General features: G+C 43.7%; 1 protein-coding gene across 1 annotated transcript in view; it reads left to right on the top strand.

Annotated features, from left to right (window-relative positions):
- Positions 1-9,843: 9,843 nt before the first annotated feature.
- LOC126108266 (polycystic kidney disease protein 1-like 3) overlaps positions 9,844-14,265 on the top strand; it is a 31,724-nt gene continuing 27,302 nt past the window's right edge. The window contains exon 1 of the mRNA XM_049913493.1: positions 9,844-9,986. Coding sequence (XP_049769450.1) covers positions 9,844-9,986 — 143 coding nt within the window. The remainder of the gene's footprint in view (positions 9,987-14,265) is intronic.

Here is a 14,265-nt window from a genome sequence, read left to right on the forward strand (position 1 = left end):
AATTCTCGTAAACATCATATTTTATGAACAGTGTTCGTACTCTAATGAAATAATAAGGTAGGTATAACTGGAAACACTGAAATCGATTGCACACTATGTAAATTGAATTTAGGTGTAATATAATATAGAGTATACACAATGTGATCAAAAGTATCCGGATAGCCCCAAAAACAGACGTTTTTCATATTAGGTGCATTGTGCTGCCACATATTGCCAGCTACTGCATATCAGCGACCTCAGTAGTCATTAGACATCGTGAGAGAGCAGAATGGGGCGCTCCGCGGAACTAACGGACTTCGAACGTGGCAGGTGATTGGGTGCCACTTGTGTCATATGTCAGTACGTGAGATTTCCATACTCCTAAACAACCCTAGATCCACTGTTTCCGATGTGATAGTGAAGAGGACACGTACAACACAAAAGCGTACAAGCCGACCTCGTCTGTTGATTGACAGAGACTGCTAACAGTTGAAGTGGGTCATAATGTGTTATAGGCATACATATATCCAGACCATCACACAGAAATTCCATACTGCATCAGGATCCACTGAAGGTACTATGACAGTCAGGGGGCAGGTGAGAAAACTTGGATTTCATGATCGAGCGGCTGCTCATAAGCCATACAACACGCCAGTAAATGCCAAAGAACGCCTCGCTTGGTGTAAGGACCGTGACCGAGCAGACCACATGTAGTGACGGACGGGGACTGTCGGGCACTGTGGATGGGGTTATAGGAAATCGCATGAAATCAGTGAAAGGAATCATTCGTGAGCTTCAAAGTGCTGACAGCAGTCCAGCTAGCAAAACAACTGCGCATAGAGAATGAAAAATGATGACATGTAATTGCCTAGGTGCTTCTCATAAGCTGGGCCCGGATCTAAGGGGGGACGGGAAGCGAGGGGGGGGGGGGCGGGGTATCTGCCTTCGGTGAGAATTTCAGGGGTGCCAAATTCATTTTTATTACACTACTCGCCATTAAAATTGCTACACCACGAAGATGACGTGCTACAGACACGAAATTTAACCGACAGGGAGAAGATGCTCTGATAAATGGTAAATGGCTCTGAGCACTATGGGACTCAACTGCTGTGGTCATAAGTCCCCTAGAACTTAGAACTACTTAAACCTAACTAACCTAAGGACAGCACACAACACCCAGCCATCACGAGGCAGAGAAAATCCCTGAACCCGCCGGGAATCGAACCCGGGAACCCGGGCGTGGGAAGCGAGAACGCTACCGCACGACCACGAGATGCGGGCGATGCTCTGATAAGTAAATGATTAGCTTTCAGACCATTGACACAAGGTTGGCGCCGGTGGCGACACCTACAACGTGCTGACATGAGGAAAGTTTCCAACCGATTTGTCATACACAAACAGCAGTTGACTGGCGTTGCCTTGTGAAATGTTGTGATGCCTTGTGCAAGGAGGAGAAATGCGTGCCATCACATTTCTAAAATTATATCTTCTGTGCTTGAAGGAAACCACAGACATAGCATGTGGTTAAAAATGTACATTGTAAAAGTGGGAACACGGTTGAAAGCAAGAACACAGAGGTTGTGAGGTAAAAAATCATTTATTTGTAATCCAACTTGGAAGTAATTTTACATTTTCATAAGTAGCCACAGCAACAATATTTCCACACATCTTCTTGTTCTTCTTCTTGAGTCGATGGAGAGAAGGACACCTGTAGAATTCAAAGTCTTGAGTAGCAGCGAACTTAAAGATTCGATGCATCCATGAGCCCTTCTCCTTCCCCTTCACGTCGATGATGGTATCCGTGTGGTCGAATAATTGAAGCGACGTCACCATATCTTTACAGGGTATGCCATGATCATCCCAGTCAATTCTATGGTAGAAATGTGTTAACCACTTTGCACTCTTCCATGTCTTAGCACACTTCACACACTTGAAATACATAAGTGATGCAATGTTTACTGAGAATGTCTTTATTATTCCTGCATCTTCTGTGTATGCTAAAAACACAACATATTTAAATATGAACTGTCTACGCTCACCATCATACACACCCTGAGCATCCGCAATGATGTTCACACCTTGAGACGCCACTGTAAAATGCTCTAGGTATGGTGCAGCACCTGTGCATTTGCGCAGCTTGTTTCACAACACTGGCGAGTGGGCAGTAGTAGATCACACGGTCATGTAGAACTAGAGCATACACGGCAGTATGTTCTGTGGAATTTGTCCAAGATTCAAATTCATTTCGCATGTCTATCAGTCCAGACTTAATTATTTTGTTCTGTTTCGAGCAGTCTGTTACGATGATCCATGATAGCTCTTTGAACTTCCATGAGCTGAGTAGACAACCTCCTCCTTCTTCTTCGGCACTTCCATAGTAAGAAGCGCGAAACCTTGCGTATATGTCATATGGGTACAAATATGAATTCAGGTAGACTTTGGCATTAGTTAACTTTAATTTGTCGGACACGGTGGAATCATTTGCTATATTCCCTCGTCTATCAATTTGAAACGCAAGTATGATGTATTTAGGTGTCTCTAGCTGCGAAGAGGTTTTAATAGCCCTTGTTTTACTGCTCGCAGTCGGTAACACTGGGTACTCGAAAAACTTCCACGAGCGAAATGTCAGTGACAGAAATGTGCCAGAATTCAGGACTTTTAGAAGCTTCAAATGCTCCTCTTCTGATGCACTGATATGAGCCATTTTCCATATTATCTTTCTGATTGTGATCATTTTCTCCTCTTGAGCTCCTTGAGTGTATGATTTATTATCTGTCGCACTCCGCACCACAATGAGTTCCTGTTTAGCGTTCATAATAATATGCCTCATGTCCCCAAAGTACCCCATAAGCACTTTTAGAGGTATGCATGCAGTAAATACCTTATACTCTGCAACTGCTCTGTCCTATGTATCATCTATGAATCATCCCGCAATTTCTAAACTATTCAAATCTGCACGTGAAGCAGAGTTGATGCTATGCCGACACTGCGTGTACAGTCGATCTCAGACCCACTGAGTTCATAGAGTATCACCTGGAACAGGAACGTCGTTCTTATTAAATGTGGTTGAAGCGTAAGGTTTATGCGAGAAGTATTCATGAGGTATAATTCTCTCATCATTCTCTACTGGACTGATTATATTGAGTGAGGGCGTCATTGCGGGGTTTCAAGCCAATTGACTTAAGAAACTCATAGTTCGCACATGTTATCACTTAGCAGTTTGGTAACGCAGTGACATTCTGTAGATTGCGACCACTGGTTTTATGCTGTATGCCCATCTTGCCTTGGATGTAATCGTACAATGATTTCCTCACCACGAAAGTCCACAACGTGTTTAACCTGGTGCACAATACACAGCGTCAAATAATCCACTACCTGAGCTGTCACTGGAAGGTATATTGCATCGGCGGTAACTGCCAGGAGAGTTACCACGCCACGTCACTCACAGAAGACGTGTGTCCTACAATTTTCGGCGCTATCAGGACTTTAATACACAGCACTGTGTACAACTATGTATCATGTTTCTCTTGACGTTTACAAAGAAGGAGAAGGAGATTATATAAGGAAGACCTTTAACCATTCCTTCATCAGTTAAAGTTTAGATGCAATGTCGTAAACTTTGATGTTAAAAGAACGATCATCTGTATTGCATGCAAATTGCTTCCCACCTATTGATTTGAGTATTGGTGAATGTAGTATTGCACTGAATGGACTGGAGATGTACAACAGCATCCAAAATATCACCGAGACTAACAACAAACTGCACCTGGATATTAATTGTGAAAAAGATATTGTGTAAATAGAACCGGGTGCGTACGATATCGACGATTTAAATAAAGTCTTAAAACAATCTGGAAAAGGTATTTACCTATGTGCAGACATCAATACACTTAAATCTGAAATAAGGACTGTAAATACAACGATTGGACTTTAACCAGAAAGGTTCAATAGGGCGCCTACTGGGTTTCACGAAAGGGCACGTTTGAAGAAGGAACGTAGTAAATATTACAAGTCATATCAGACTGTGGACATATTTCCCATCAGTACAATCCTTATCAAGTGTAACATTGCAATGAACTCTTATCTCAACAACACTCTGATTCATACTATTTATGGATTCATCCCCTCAGCTGCAATGGGGTGTTAGATTGTTGAGACGCCTGCCGATTCAATGTGCCTTCCAGTGACAGCTCTGACATCGGATTATTTGGCACTCATTCATCAACATCTCCCATCAATTGCCCATAATCTAGCCTCACAAGTCAAAGACCACTTCCTTCACTGAGTCTCCTCTATCCCCACCTATTTACCTCCTGAATCTCTACTGATCACTGGTGATGCCACCTCCCTATCAACCAACATCCCTCATGCCCATGTTCTTACCACTATTGAATGCTATATTTTCCAAGCCCCCTACCTCATTCCTCACACACTATCTATATCCTAAAACACAACTACTTCTCATTTGAAGGGGAGGTACATGAACAAATCAGCAGTACAGCTATGGGCATCTGCATGGCACGCTTCTATGCCCCCCTTTTTATGGGGCATCTAGAGGAGATCTTCCTAGCATCTCAAAACACTGAACCTCTAGTCTCATTCTGGTACATTGATGATATCTTCATGATTTAGTGCCAAGACGCCCTATCTTCGTTCCTTCACAACCTCAATACCTTCTCTCACAACCACTTCATGTGGTCTTCCTCAACCCAGTGTGCCAACCTTCACTTCTATGATGCTCCATCTGCACCTCTGTCCACAATAAACCCAGCAACTAACAACAGTATCTGCATTTTGATGGCTGTCATCCCTTTCACACCAAAGAACCCCTAACATATAGCCTGGCTACCTGAGAATAGCATATCTGCATTAACAAAAACTCCCTTGCTCAGTATGTGGATGCTCGTTAAGGCCTTCACAGGCAGGCACTATCTCCAGACATAGTCTACAAACAGATCTCTCATGCATGTGATTTCTCCTCATAACCCCAATCCTCCCAACACCCCCCAAAAACCAGCCACAAAGGAGTGTCCCCTTTGTCATCCAGTACCATCCTGAACTGAAACAACTGAACCATATCCTTCGACAGGGCTTTGATTATCTATCACTGTGCCCAGAAATGAGGGATATCCTACATGCAATACTTCCCACTCCTCCTAAAATGTGTTCTGTCGCCCAACCAACCTCAAAATCCCAGCCGATCCCTGTGCCACTCCAAATGCCAGTCCCTTGTCACAAGAGGTCACATCCCTGTGAAGTAACTAGGTGCAAAACTTGCCCAATCCCCCACCAGCACTTCCTATTCCAGACTTGTCACAGGTTTATCCTACCCCATCAGGGGCTGGGTTGCCTGTGAAAACATCCATGTCTTTTACCAACTCTGCTGCAATCACTGCACAGCTTTTTATATTTGTATTACTACCAACCAGCTGTCCTTCAGGATGAATGGCCACTGTCAAACAGAAGCCAAGTAGACCATCCTGTGGCACAACATGCAGCTGAACGTAACACACTTGATTTCAGTGGCTGCTTCACTACCTGAGCCATCTGGATTTTTTCCTCCACTACCAGCTTTCCTGAGCTGCACAGATGGGAGTTATTCTTACAACACATTCTACAGTCCTGTAATCATCCTGGCCTCAACCTTTGGTAACATATTGTTTCCACATCCTCCACCAGTTTCCTCTGTCCTCTCATCTCCTCCCCATTTTTGTCTCCCACCCAGTTTATTTTCAGCCCTCTCCCAACGTATCTGCCCGTTTTTTTCTGCTCCTCTCCTTTTTTGTTCCTTTTTTTCCCACCTCCCTCGTCCACAGTCTCCTGATGCTGCACCTGTTAGAAGTCTAGTCCCTGCACACTCCACCACACAGTTTTCCATCTCTATACCCACATACCATCCTCGGGTAGCCAGGCTACATGGGAGGGATTTTTTGGTCCTTAAGGGATGAGAGCTGTCAAAATTCAGGCACTGATGGTGGTGGTTTGAAGCAAAGTTGACAATTTCGCTTCGTTTGGATGTTATTTCCGGAGCACATCTCCAAATGAAACTATTACAACGTTCGTTCACATTTTGAATAAAACCTCCCAACGAACGCTCCAGCAAATCAGGTTTACTCAAATCGGTAAAAATGGGGGTGAAGGCATCGATAACGGCTTGTGGAAAGCGGTTCTCTAACGCCGAGGCGTGCAGTGCACACTCGGATTCACACTCTCACAGCATCCTTACTTTTTAGAGTTCTAGCATAATATTGTGGGAAATAATTCTTCAATGTATATACATTCGAATTTCATAATGAAAAAAATTTCGAGATATTTCGACCGTCAGCCTGTCGTTCCTACGGCAGTCACGAAGATCTACATCTGCGTGATTACTCTGCTGTCCACAATAAAGTGCCTGGCAGAGGTTTCAATGAACCACTTTCAAGCTGTCTGTCTACTGTTCCACTCTCGAACGGCGCGCGGGAAAAACGAGCACTTAAATTTTTCCTTGCGAGCCCCGATTTCTCTTATTTTATTTTATTGTGATAATCATTTCTCCCTATGAGGATGTGTGCCATCAGATATGTTTTTACATATCGGAGGAGAAAACTGATAACTGAAATTTCATCAGAAGATCCCGTCGTATCGAAAAATGTCTTTGTTTTAATGACTGCCACTCCAGTTCAAATATGATGTCTGTGGCACTATCCCCGCTATTTCGCGATGATACAAATCGACCTGTCCTTTGAACTTTTTCGATGTCACTGAAGCATACTGTAGTTACCGAACGGCTTCAGTTCTATATTCGAACATAATGGATCGATAAGCAAAATCGACTGTGGTTTCATTGCAATTTATTGTGCATGCAGATAACTCAGTGTGATTGCCAACCACATGTGTTTTAAGCACATATCTCGGAATACAAAATGTTTTCTCTATCCTTAGCGGATCGAGATATCTACCTGTTTCGTTTTCGTCCCGAAAGCTCAACAGATTGCGGAGTTGGTCAGGGGTAACCTATACACTAAAATCTATCTGTCTAGCTTTCGGCTTCTTTCCCATAGCCACGATCTCGCTTCTATTCAACATCTCTCCTAGACTTTTATCGGCTTCTTGCAGTGACGAACTGCCAACATGATCTAACGCACACCCACGTGTTGCCTGTGGTGGAACATGGCTGGTCACAGCCCTGCCTGTACACGATGTTCTACTTACACACACCTTCACAATTTACATTACAACTTTTTATACTCTGCGTTTTTACACTCGTTACTGCATGTGGATGCTAAACCCTCGCAGTCCAGCTTGTATTCCTCTTCATAATAGTAACACCAGAAGTGTAATTGCGCAGGCTTCCGCGGCCACAGTCAGTCGATATAAGAGTTTTCTGGGTATGGTATCGCGCGTCATACTGTATAAAATTCTGCTGTTGGAGAAAAACCTACGTTTCGGCCACGGTTGCAGCGGCCTTCTTCTGGGTATACTGGTGCGTTATAGCTAAGAAGTGTCCCTTATATTTTGTTGTTACTGTTCACTGCGCATGCCATTACGTCATAATTTTAAAAAGATAGTTCGTTTCATTGGTCACTAAAGGAAGAAGGAGAGGGAACTTTATTTTAATAGGTCACTGCGGTGGAGGGAGAATGTATCCTCTGTTGTCTGTGGGCTCCTGTGTTATGTGCTGTGATCGGTGGTCACCGTCGAATGACGAGTTGGCTGCTGTTTACCAGGCGCTGGACGTCGGCCGCGCGGCGGCAGTTACTCGGGGGCAGTGTTCGGGCCTCGTGTTGACAGCGCGCTCTGTTGGGCTCCGATCGCTGGCAGCCAAGATGGGGCAAGCCTGAGTCCATCCTCCCTGTTCTTGTTATTGGGGTGTTTAAGTATTTCGATGGGGTCTCTGATTTTGCGTTTCGTTATAACCGGCTGGTTGGCCTGTATGTTGGCCACACGCTTGCAGCCAGCCCTGGTTGACAACCGGTCACTGCACCAACACCGATAACGTCGCACACTGGGGAAGCAAAATTACAGACAAAACTTTTAAGGGGGGACGTTGGCAAAATTGGTCAAAAATTATAAAAGAATTTTTGCCCTCAGATAGTTCTGTAGAATGTTAGAAATACTGTCTCCAATTTTCACAGATTAATTCCAACTACAAATGATAAAAAACTGTCATTTTTCAATCACTGCTCAGCGCCACGCCCACTTTTCTAGACGACATTCTTCTTGTTTGCGATGTTACTTCCTCCTGTCATAAAAGCATCGGAGCAGTATAGAACGCTGTGGACCCGTTTACGTCGTGTTATCATTGCTTTCCGCTAGCTATTTTTGGCAGCTGTTATTGTCTGTGGTGCAGAAATACAAACATTTCAGTTCTTCTGTTAGTGTGAGAATTACGACTGTGTTCAGGCTTTTTTTTGTGTGATTTGCTGTATAAAATGCCAAGATATAGTGGTAAAGTGCTTAAGAAATTGGCCAAAGCTCGCCATTTACGTGTAAATATCAGCATCTACAGGTGAGTGAACTAAGTCAGCAGAAGACTTGTGAAGCTAAGACGACGAGCAGTTCACAGAAGAAACCTGGATCCAGTGTAGAGTTTCAGTCCACCAACGACGAAGTGAATAGTGGTTTTACGATAAGTGATTTAGAAATTGTGTGTTCTCTTATTAGAAATTCTTGTGGAAGTGGTAACTATGGCAATAAATCTTTAAGATTAAACGACATAATGACCGAGACGGTACTGTATGTATTATGCAGTTGTTTTGAACTGAATGTCAATTTTACACCTGTCACAAAACATCACTGCTAAGTATTGGGTGTACAGAGCCAATATAAGATTATGCTGTGGGATGAGATGTGTTGGTGTTAGAAGGGAACTTAGTAATTTGTATTGTACAGTAATGAATGTGTCATCTCTGTCTGCGTCGTACTCTGCACTAAACAATCATCATCTGAACTGACTGTGAAGGATATAGCCAAAAGGGCAGGCCAGAAACACCAGATAAAAGGGAAACAGGTACACGAACAGCAAGAAGACCAAATGTATGGTTATGGTCAGCATTTAGGTACTAGTTTATGGTGTAAATCTTTATAAAACTTTTACGTGTATTTCCCAGAACTTTCATTTTTTAGTGTACAACAAACATTTTCCCTGATCCATTGGAGAAAGAAAAGTAAAGTTTTCTGCAAAATTTGTTCATAGTGTAACACAACTTGGTGTGGTACAAATTTTTTCTAGGTGTATTTCTGTCAAAATTATTTACTTTTCTGTGAAATTGGAATTACTTTGTTTCATATGGATAATTTTTTAAAATAAACTGCAAGGGCTCTAAAACATGTTAAAGAGAGCTTTTGCTTATCTGATTACTAAGAGTTCCTTATCACAGTATGAAAGTTGTAACTAAGGTAACTTTTGTGAAACTGTTCCTTGTGTGACAGCACGTCTTGCGAAAATTTCCAGTAATGCCATAATCTAATTTTTTGAGAAAAAAAATTGAAAAAGTTACAGAATGTAGCCCATAACATAATTACCTCACGTGCAAAGTTTGGTTCTATTATCTCTCAAACACCAAAAAGCATTCAAAAAATGGTTCAAATGGCTCTGAGCACTATGGGACTCAACATCTGAGGTCATAAGTCCCCTAGAACTTAGAACTACTTAAACCTAACTAACCTAAGGAGATCACACACACCCATGCCCGAGGCAGGATTCGAACCTGCGACCGTAGCAGTCCCGACCAAAAACCGTGTTAGATTATGTAAACACGTCCATTTTCTCCTATGTCCAACCTTAAGCAAGACATTTCAAGAACTAATACTGTCACCTACATGTCGTACTTTGAAACGTGATCTTTGCGAAACTGTACCAAGAGTGGGTCATGGGTTGTCATGGGTGCACGTAGGGCGGCCCCGGTTTCTGACGTCACATCCGCGCTGTGGCTGCAGGCGGGAAGCGGCCGGCCGACACTCTGCTGCAGCTCTGAGCCGACAGCCAAGCCGGGGGCGACAGCCCTCTCAGTGCAGTGGTGCAGGTGAACGTATTGACCACTGGTCTTAGGAGCTCTTTATTACGTTATTTACTACAAACCAGGGGCAGTGGCAAGGGGGGAGGGGGTGGGCTATGGGAGCTATAGCCCCCCCCCCCCAATGGAGTATTATATTACACTAGATAAAATGACTTCAGAAATCAACGAGTATATTACTTCAACAGATTCAATCATTTTTTTTTATAATTATGTAGCAATATAGGTTGCAATGTATTTCAAACACATTTAAAAATAAAAAATAAGAGCGGCAAATAGTTCAGTATCTAAATCAATCAATATCATTTAACTTAAAATGGGCGTCTTATTATTTATTAATATGCTTTGGATGTATATCAATGTATGACTACCACATACAATAATCAGTAAAGTTAAATACGCCAGATATGCCTACCGATACTTAAATTCCTGACCCCAGACAAAAACTTCGAAATCGCCGGACATCTGGGTCAAATCGCATTAATTTCCTGGGCACACACATTCTGTAGACACGTTTTTACCCTGAACTCCAAAACAGTTACAAAAAACTAGTTTAAGCAACACCAAATTTCACCAATTTGTCGGTGATGGACCCCAATTCTCCTTTTGTTAAGCGATAGTCCATTCCCCCTAACCCCCTTCCCCTCTCTTCCCTTGACCAACTTCTAGAATCGCCCCTGCTGCAAACAACTCATTTTATTTCTATTAAGACACTCGCAGTCGTTTCTCTGAAGAGTATGAACACAGTTTTTACGTTTCTAAGTCTACAGTTTCGATACGTCAGCTAAAAAGTGAGAGAGGTGTAGGAGGGTGTGCTGGAATGCAACGCTGTCGAGTTTGAATGAAATGAACTTTATACAATTTTACATCAATATATATTTCTCAAGATGGTCAGTCTGGCGACGAACATATTTCTCCCAACGAGAGACCAGTTTGCTGATACCGTCACCGTAGAGTGTCTGACTATGTTCAGGGAGGCACAACCACACCCCTGCTTGCGCTACGTCATCACTACGAAAGTGAAGTCCACGAAGGTGTTCTTTAAGTTTCGGAAGCAGTTGGAAGTGGAATGATGCCAAGTCATGCATGTATGGAGGATGATGGATGTCAGTGAACCCAGACTGTTGCAGATGTCGCAGTGCTCGAGTTTGGTCAGGCATTGTCATACTACGTGCAAGGACGAACAGTTCGAATTTGTGCTCTGACTTTTCTGGGAGTCTCACAGTAACCTTCTAGAGTTCTAGAGTCTGTGGTGGTATGAATTCGAAATGCACCACTCGCTGAACATCCCACAAAACTATGAGTCTGACTTTGCCAACTGAAGAAAGGGTCTTGATCCTTTTGCTGTTGGTTATCCTCTGCAGCGGAATTCCATTGACGACATAACGAAATTTGCGAATGTCAACAATAAAATTCACACAGCAAAATGCCATTGTCGTGTGGTTCATGTCTGTTCATCTCTAGTAATCTCGTCGATCGCGTCACATCGCTCTTTTCAGTTCTGAGCGCACAGTGGGCACGTATAGATGCCTACATCAACAGCGTCTCCCGCCAGGTATGGCGGCCAGGTGAGATATTTCGCCTGATTTCACGCAGCCCACACAACATAACTGTTACACGTTTCCTTCTTCATGACAATTCTCGGCCGCACTCTGCAGGGGCAATGAAGACGCTCCTGCAGCGTTTTCGATGGCAAGTGTTTGACCTCCCACAATACACCCCGTAATTGTCTCCCACCAAGTTTCACTTGAAACGCTGGCTATGAAGAAAACATTTTGGCGCACACAACGATCTGCAGAATAGCGTAGAGAACTGGCAGAAAGCAGAGGCGTCTGCCTCCTATGACGAGGGTACTGGAAAGTTGGTAAGTGCCACAACAAATGTCTAATTCTGAGCGGCGACTACGTAGACAAGTATTTGGAAGGTTTAGATAACTGTTGAAAATAAAACATTTCTGATATTCGCAGTGGTTTCCATTTCACGACCGATCGGAACTTACTTTCGAATAGGCGTCGTAGTATAAAGAAGCGAAACAACATGACATGGCGACAGGGGAGCAACATGTGGGTGGTTTCGTTTCGCGGATGGACAGAGTCTGGATTTTTGATAAGTGAGACGTGGTGATGCGATTAAGGTAACTTGCTGTGAATCCGCTTCAAAAAATCCGTATTTCTGTTTTTCATCTTAAATCGCTATTTAGATATTTTTGAAGAACACGTTGGTTAAAAGAACTGAATTGGACACCAGGAAGTTGTTTAAAAATCAACCTACAGATCTCTCAGTCCATGTCCACACCCACATCCCTGCCGCTTCGACACGTCAATACAGTCATCACACTCTTGTACGGGTAAGATATACTATATAACGGTTTCTCAAGTTGACATACCTGCCAGACGATATGCTGTGCGATGCTGTTATGTTTCCATTGTGTATTTCTACTTTTGCGAACTTCGATTTTTTTAAAAACTTTTCTATAGTTTGAGTTGCTGCTATTTTGTCATTCTCGAAAGTTATTATGCCTGTAACTCGTTTTATGGTGGGATAGTTAGCCGGTGTGGGGTTACTACAAGACAACCAGTGTTGGCAATTGGTTCTGTGAGAGTTGTCAAACCTGAAAAGTCAGTCCCTAAGGCAACAACAACGCGAGAATAACAAGGGGAAAGAAGGAAATGAGATGAGAAGGTAAGGAAAACGTAAACCAAGAAGATTATGCAACTGGAATGTATTAGGCACCACAGAGGTGAGTTACGGATATGGGCCAAAGAAGTGAGGGTGGCAGATGTAACGCACTCACGCACCCACTGTCGGCTGTAGCTGTCGTGCACATAGACTATTGCTTACACATGAAAAACGATCTCACATGGAAACTTAATATTGCTGTTTGCATACGGAAGTAGTTGTTATTTGTCACGAGACTGGAGGTACACTATGTGATCAAAAGTAGCCAGAGACCCCCCAAAAACATACTTTTTCATATCACGTGCATAGTGCCGCCACATTCTGCCAGGTACTACATATCAATGACCTCAGTTGTCATTAGACATCGTAGAGAGCAGAATGGGGTGTTCTGTGGAACTCATGGACTTTGAAGGTGGTCAGGTGCTTCGGTGTCACCTGTGTCATACGTCTGTACGCGGTATTGCCACACTCGTAAGCTTCCCCAGGTCCACTGTTTCCGAAGTGATAGTGAAGTGGAAACGTGAAGGGACACATGCACCACAAAAGCATACAGGCCGACCGCGTCTGTTGACTCACAGAGACCGCCGACTATTGAAGAGGGTCGTAATGTGTGATAGGCAGACATCTATCCAGACCGACACACAGGAATTCCAAACTGCATCAGGATCCACTGCAAGTACTATGACAGTCAGGTGGGAGGTGAGAGAACTTGGATTTAATGGTGGAGCGGCCTCTCATAGGCCACACTTCACGCTTGTAAATGCCAAACGACGCCTCGCTTGGCATAAGGAGCGTAACATTGGACAATTGAACAGTGGAAAAAATTTGTGTGGACTAACGAATCACGGTACACAACGTGGCGATCCGATGGCTGTAGATACGGCGAATGCCCAGTGAACGTTATCTGCCAGTGTGTGTAGTGCCAGCAGTAAATTCGGAAGCGGTGGTGTTATGGTGTGGTCGTGTTTTTTATGGGAGTGCTTGCACACCTTGTTGTTTATCGTGGCACTATCACAGCACAGGCCTACATTGATGTTTTAAGACGGCCGCTCTGGCCGAGCGATTCTATGCGCTTCAGTCCGGAATCGCACGACTGCTACAGTTGCAGGTTCGAATCTTGCCTCGGGCATGGATGTATGTGATGGCCTTTGTTAGGTTTAAGTACTTCTAAGTTCTAGGAGACTGATGACCTCAGATGTTAAGTCCCATAGTGCTCAGAGCCATTTGAACCATTTTGATGTTTTAAGGACCTTCTTGCTTTCCACTTCGGGGATGGCGATTGCAGCACGATCGATCATCCGTTCATAATAGACGGCCTGTGGCGGAGTGGTTACACGACAATAACATCCCTCTAATGGACTGCCGGCCGTGGTGGCCAAGCGGTTAAAGGCGCTCCAGTCTGGAACCGCGCGACCGCTACTGTCGCAGGTTCGAATCCTGCCTCGGGCATCCATGTGTGTGATGTCCTTAGGTTAGTTAGGTTTAATTAGTTCTAAGTTCTAGGCGATTGATGACCTTAGAAGTTAAGTCGCATAGTGCTCAGAGCCATTTGAACCATTTGAACTCTAATAGACTGGCCTGCACAGAGTCTTGAGTCCTACAGAACACC

The sequence above is a fragment of the Schistocerca cancellata genome, chromosome 11 (genome assembly GCF_023864275.1).
Source record: "Schistocerca cancellata isolate TAMUIC-IGC-003103 chromosome 11, iqSchCanc2.1, whole genome shotgun sequence".
Classification (NCBI taxonomy): Eukaryota; Metazoa; Arthropoda; class Insecta; order Orthoptera; family Acrididae; genus Schistocerca; species Schistocerca cancellata.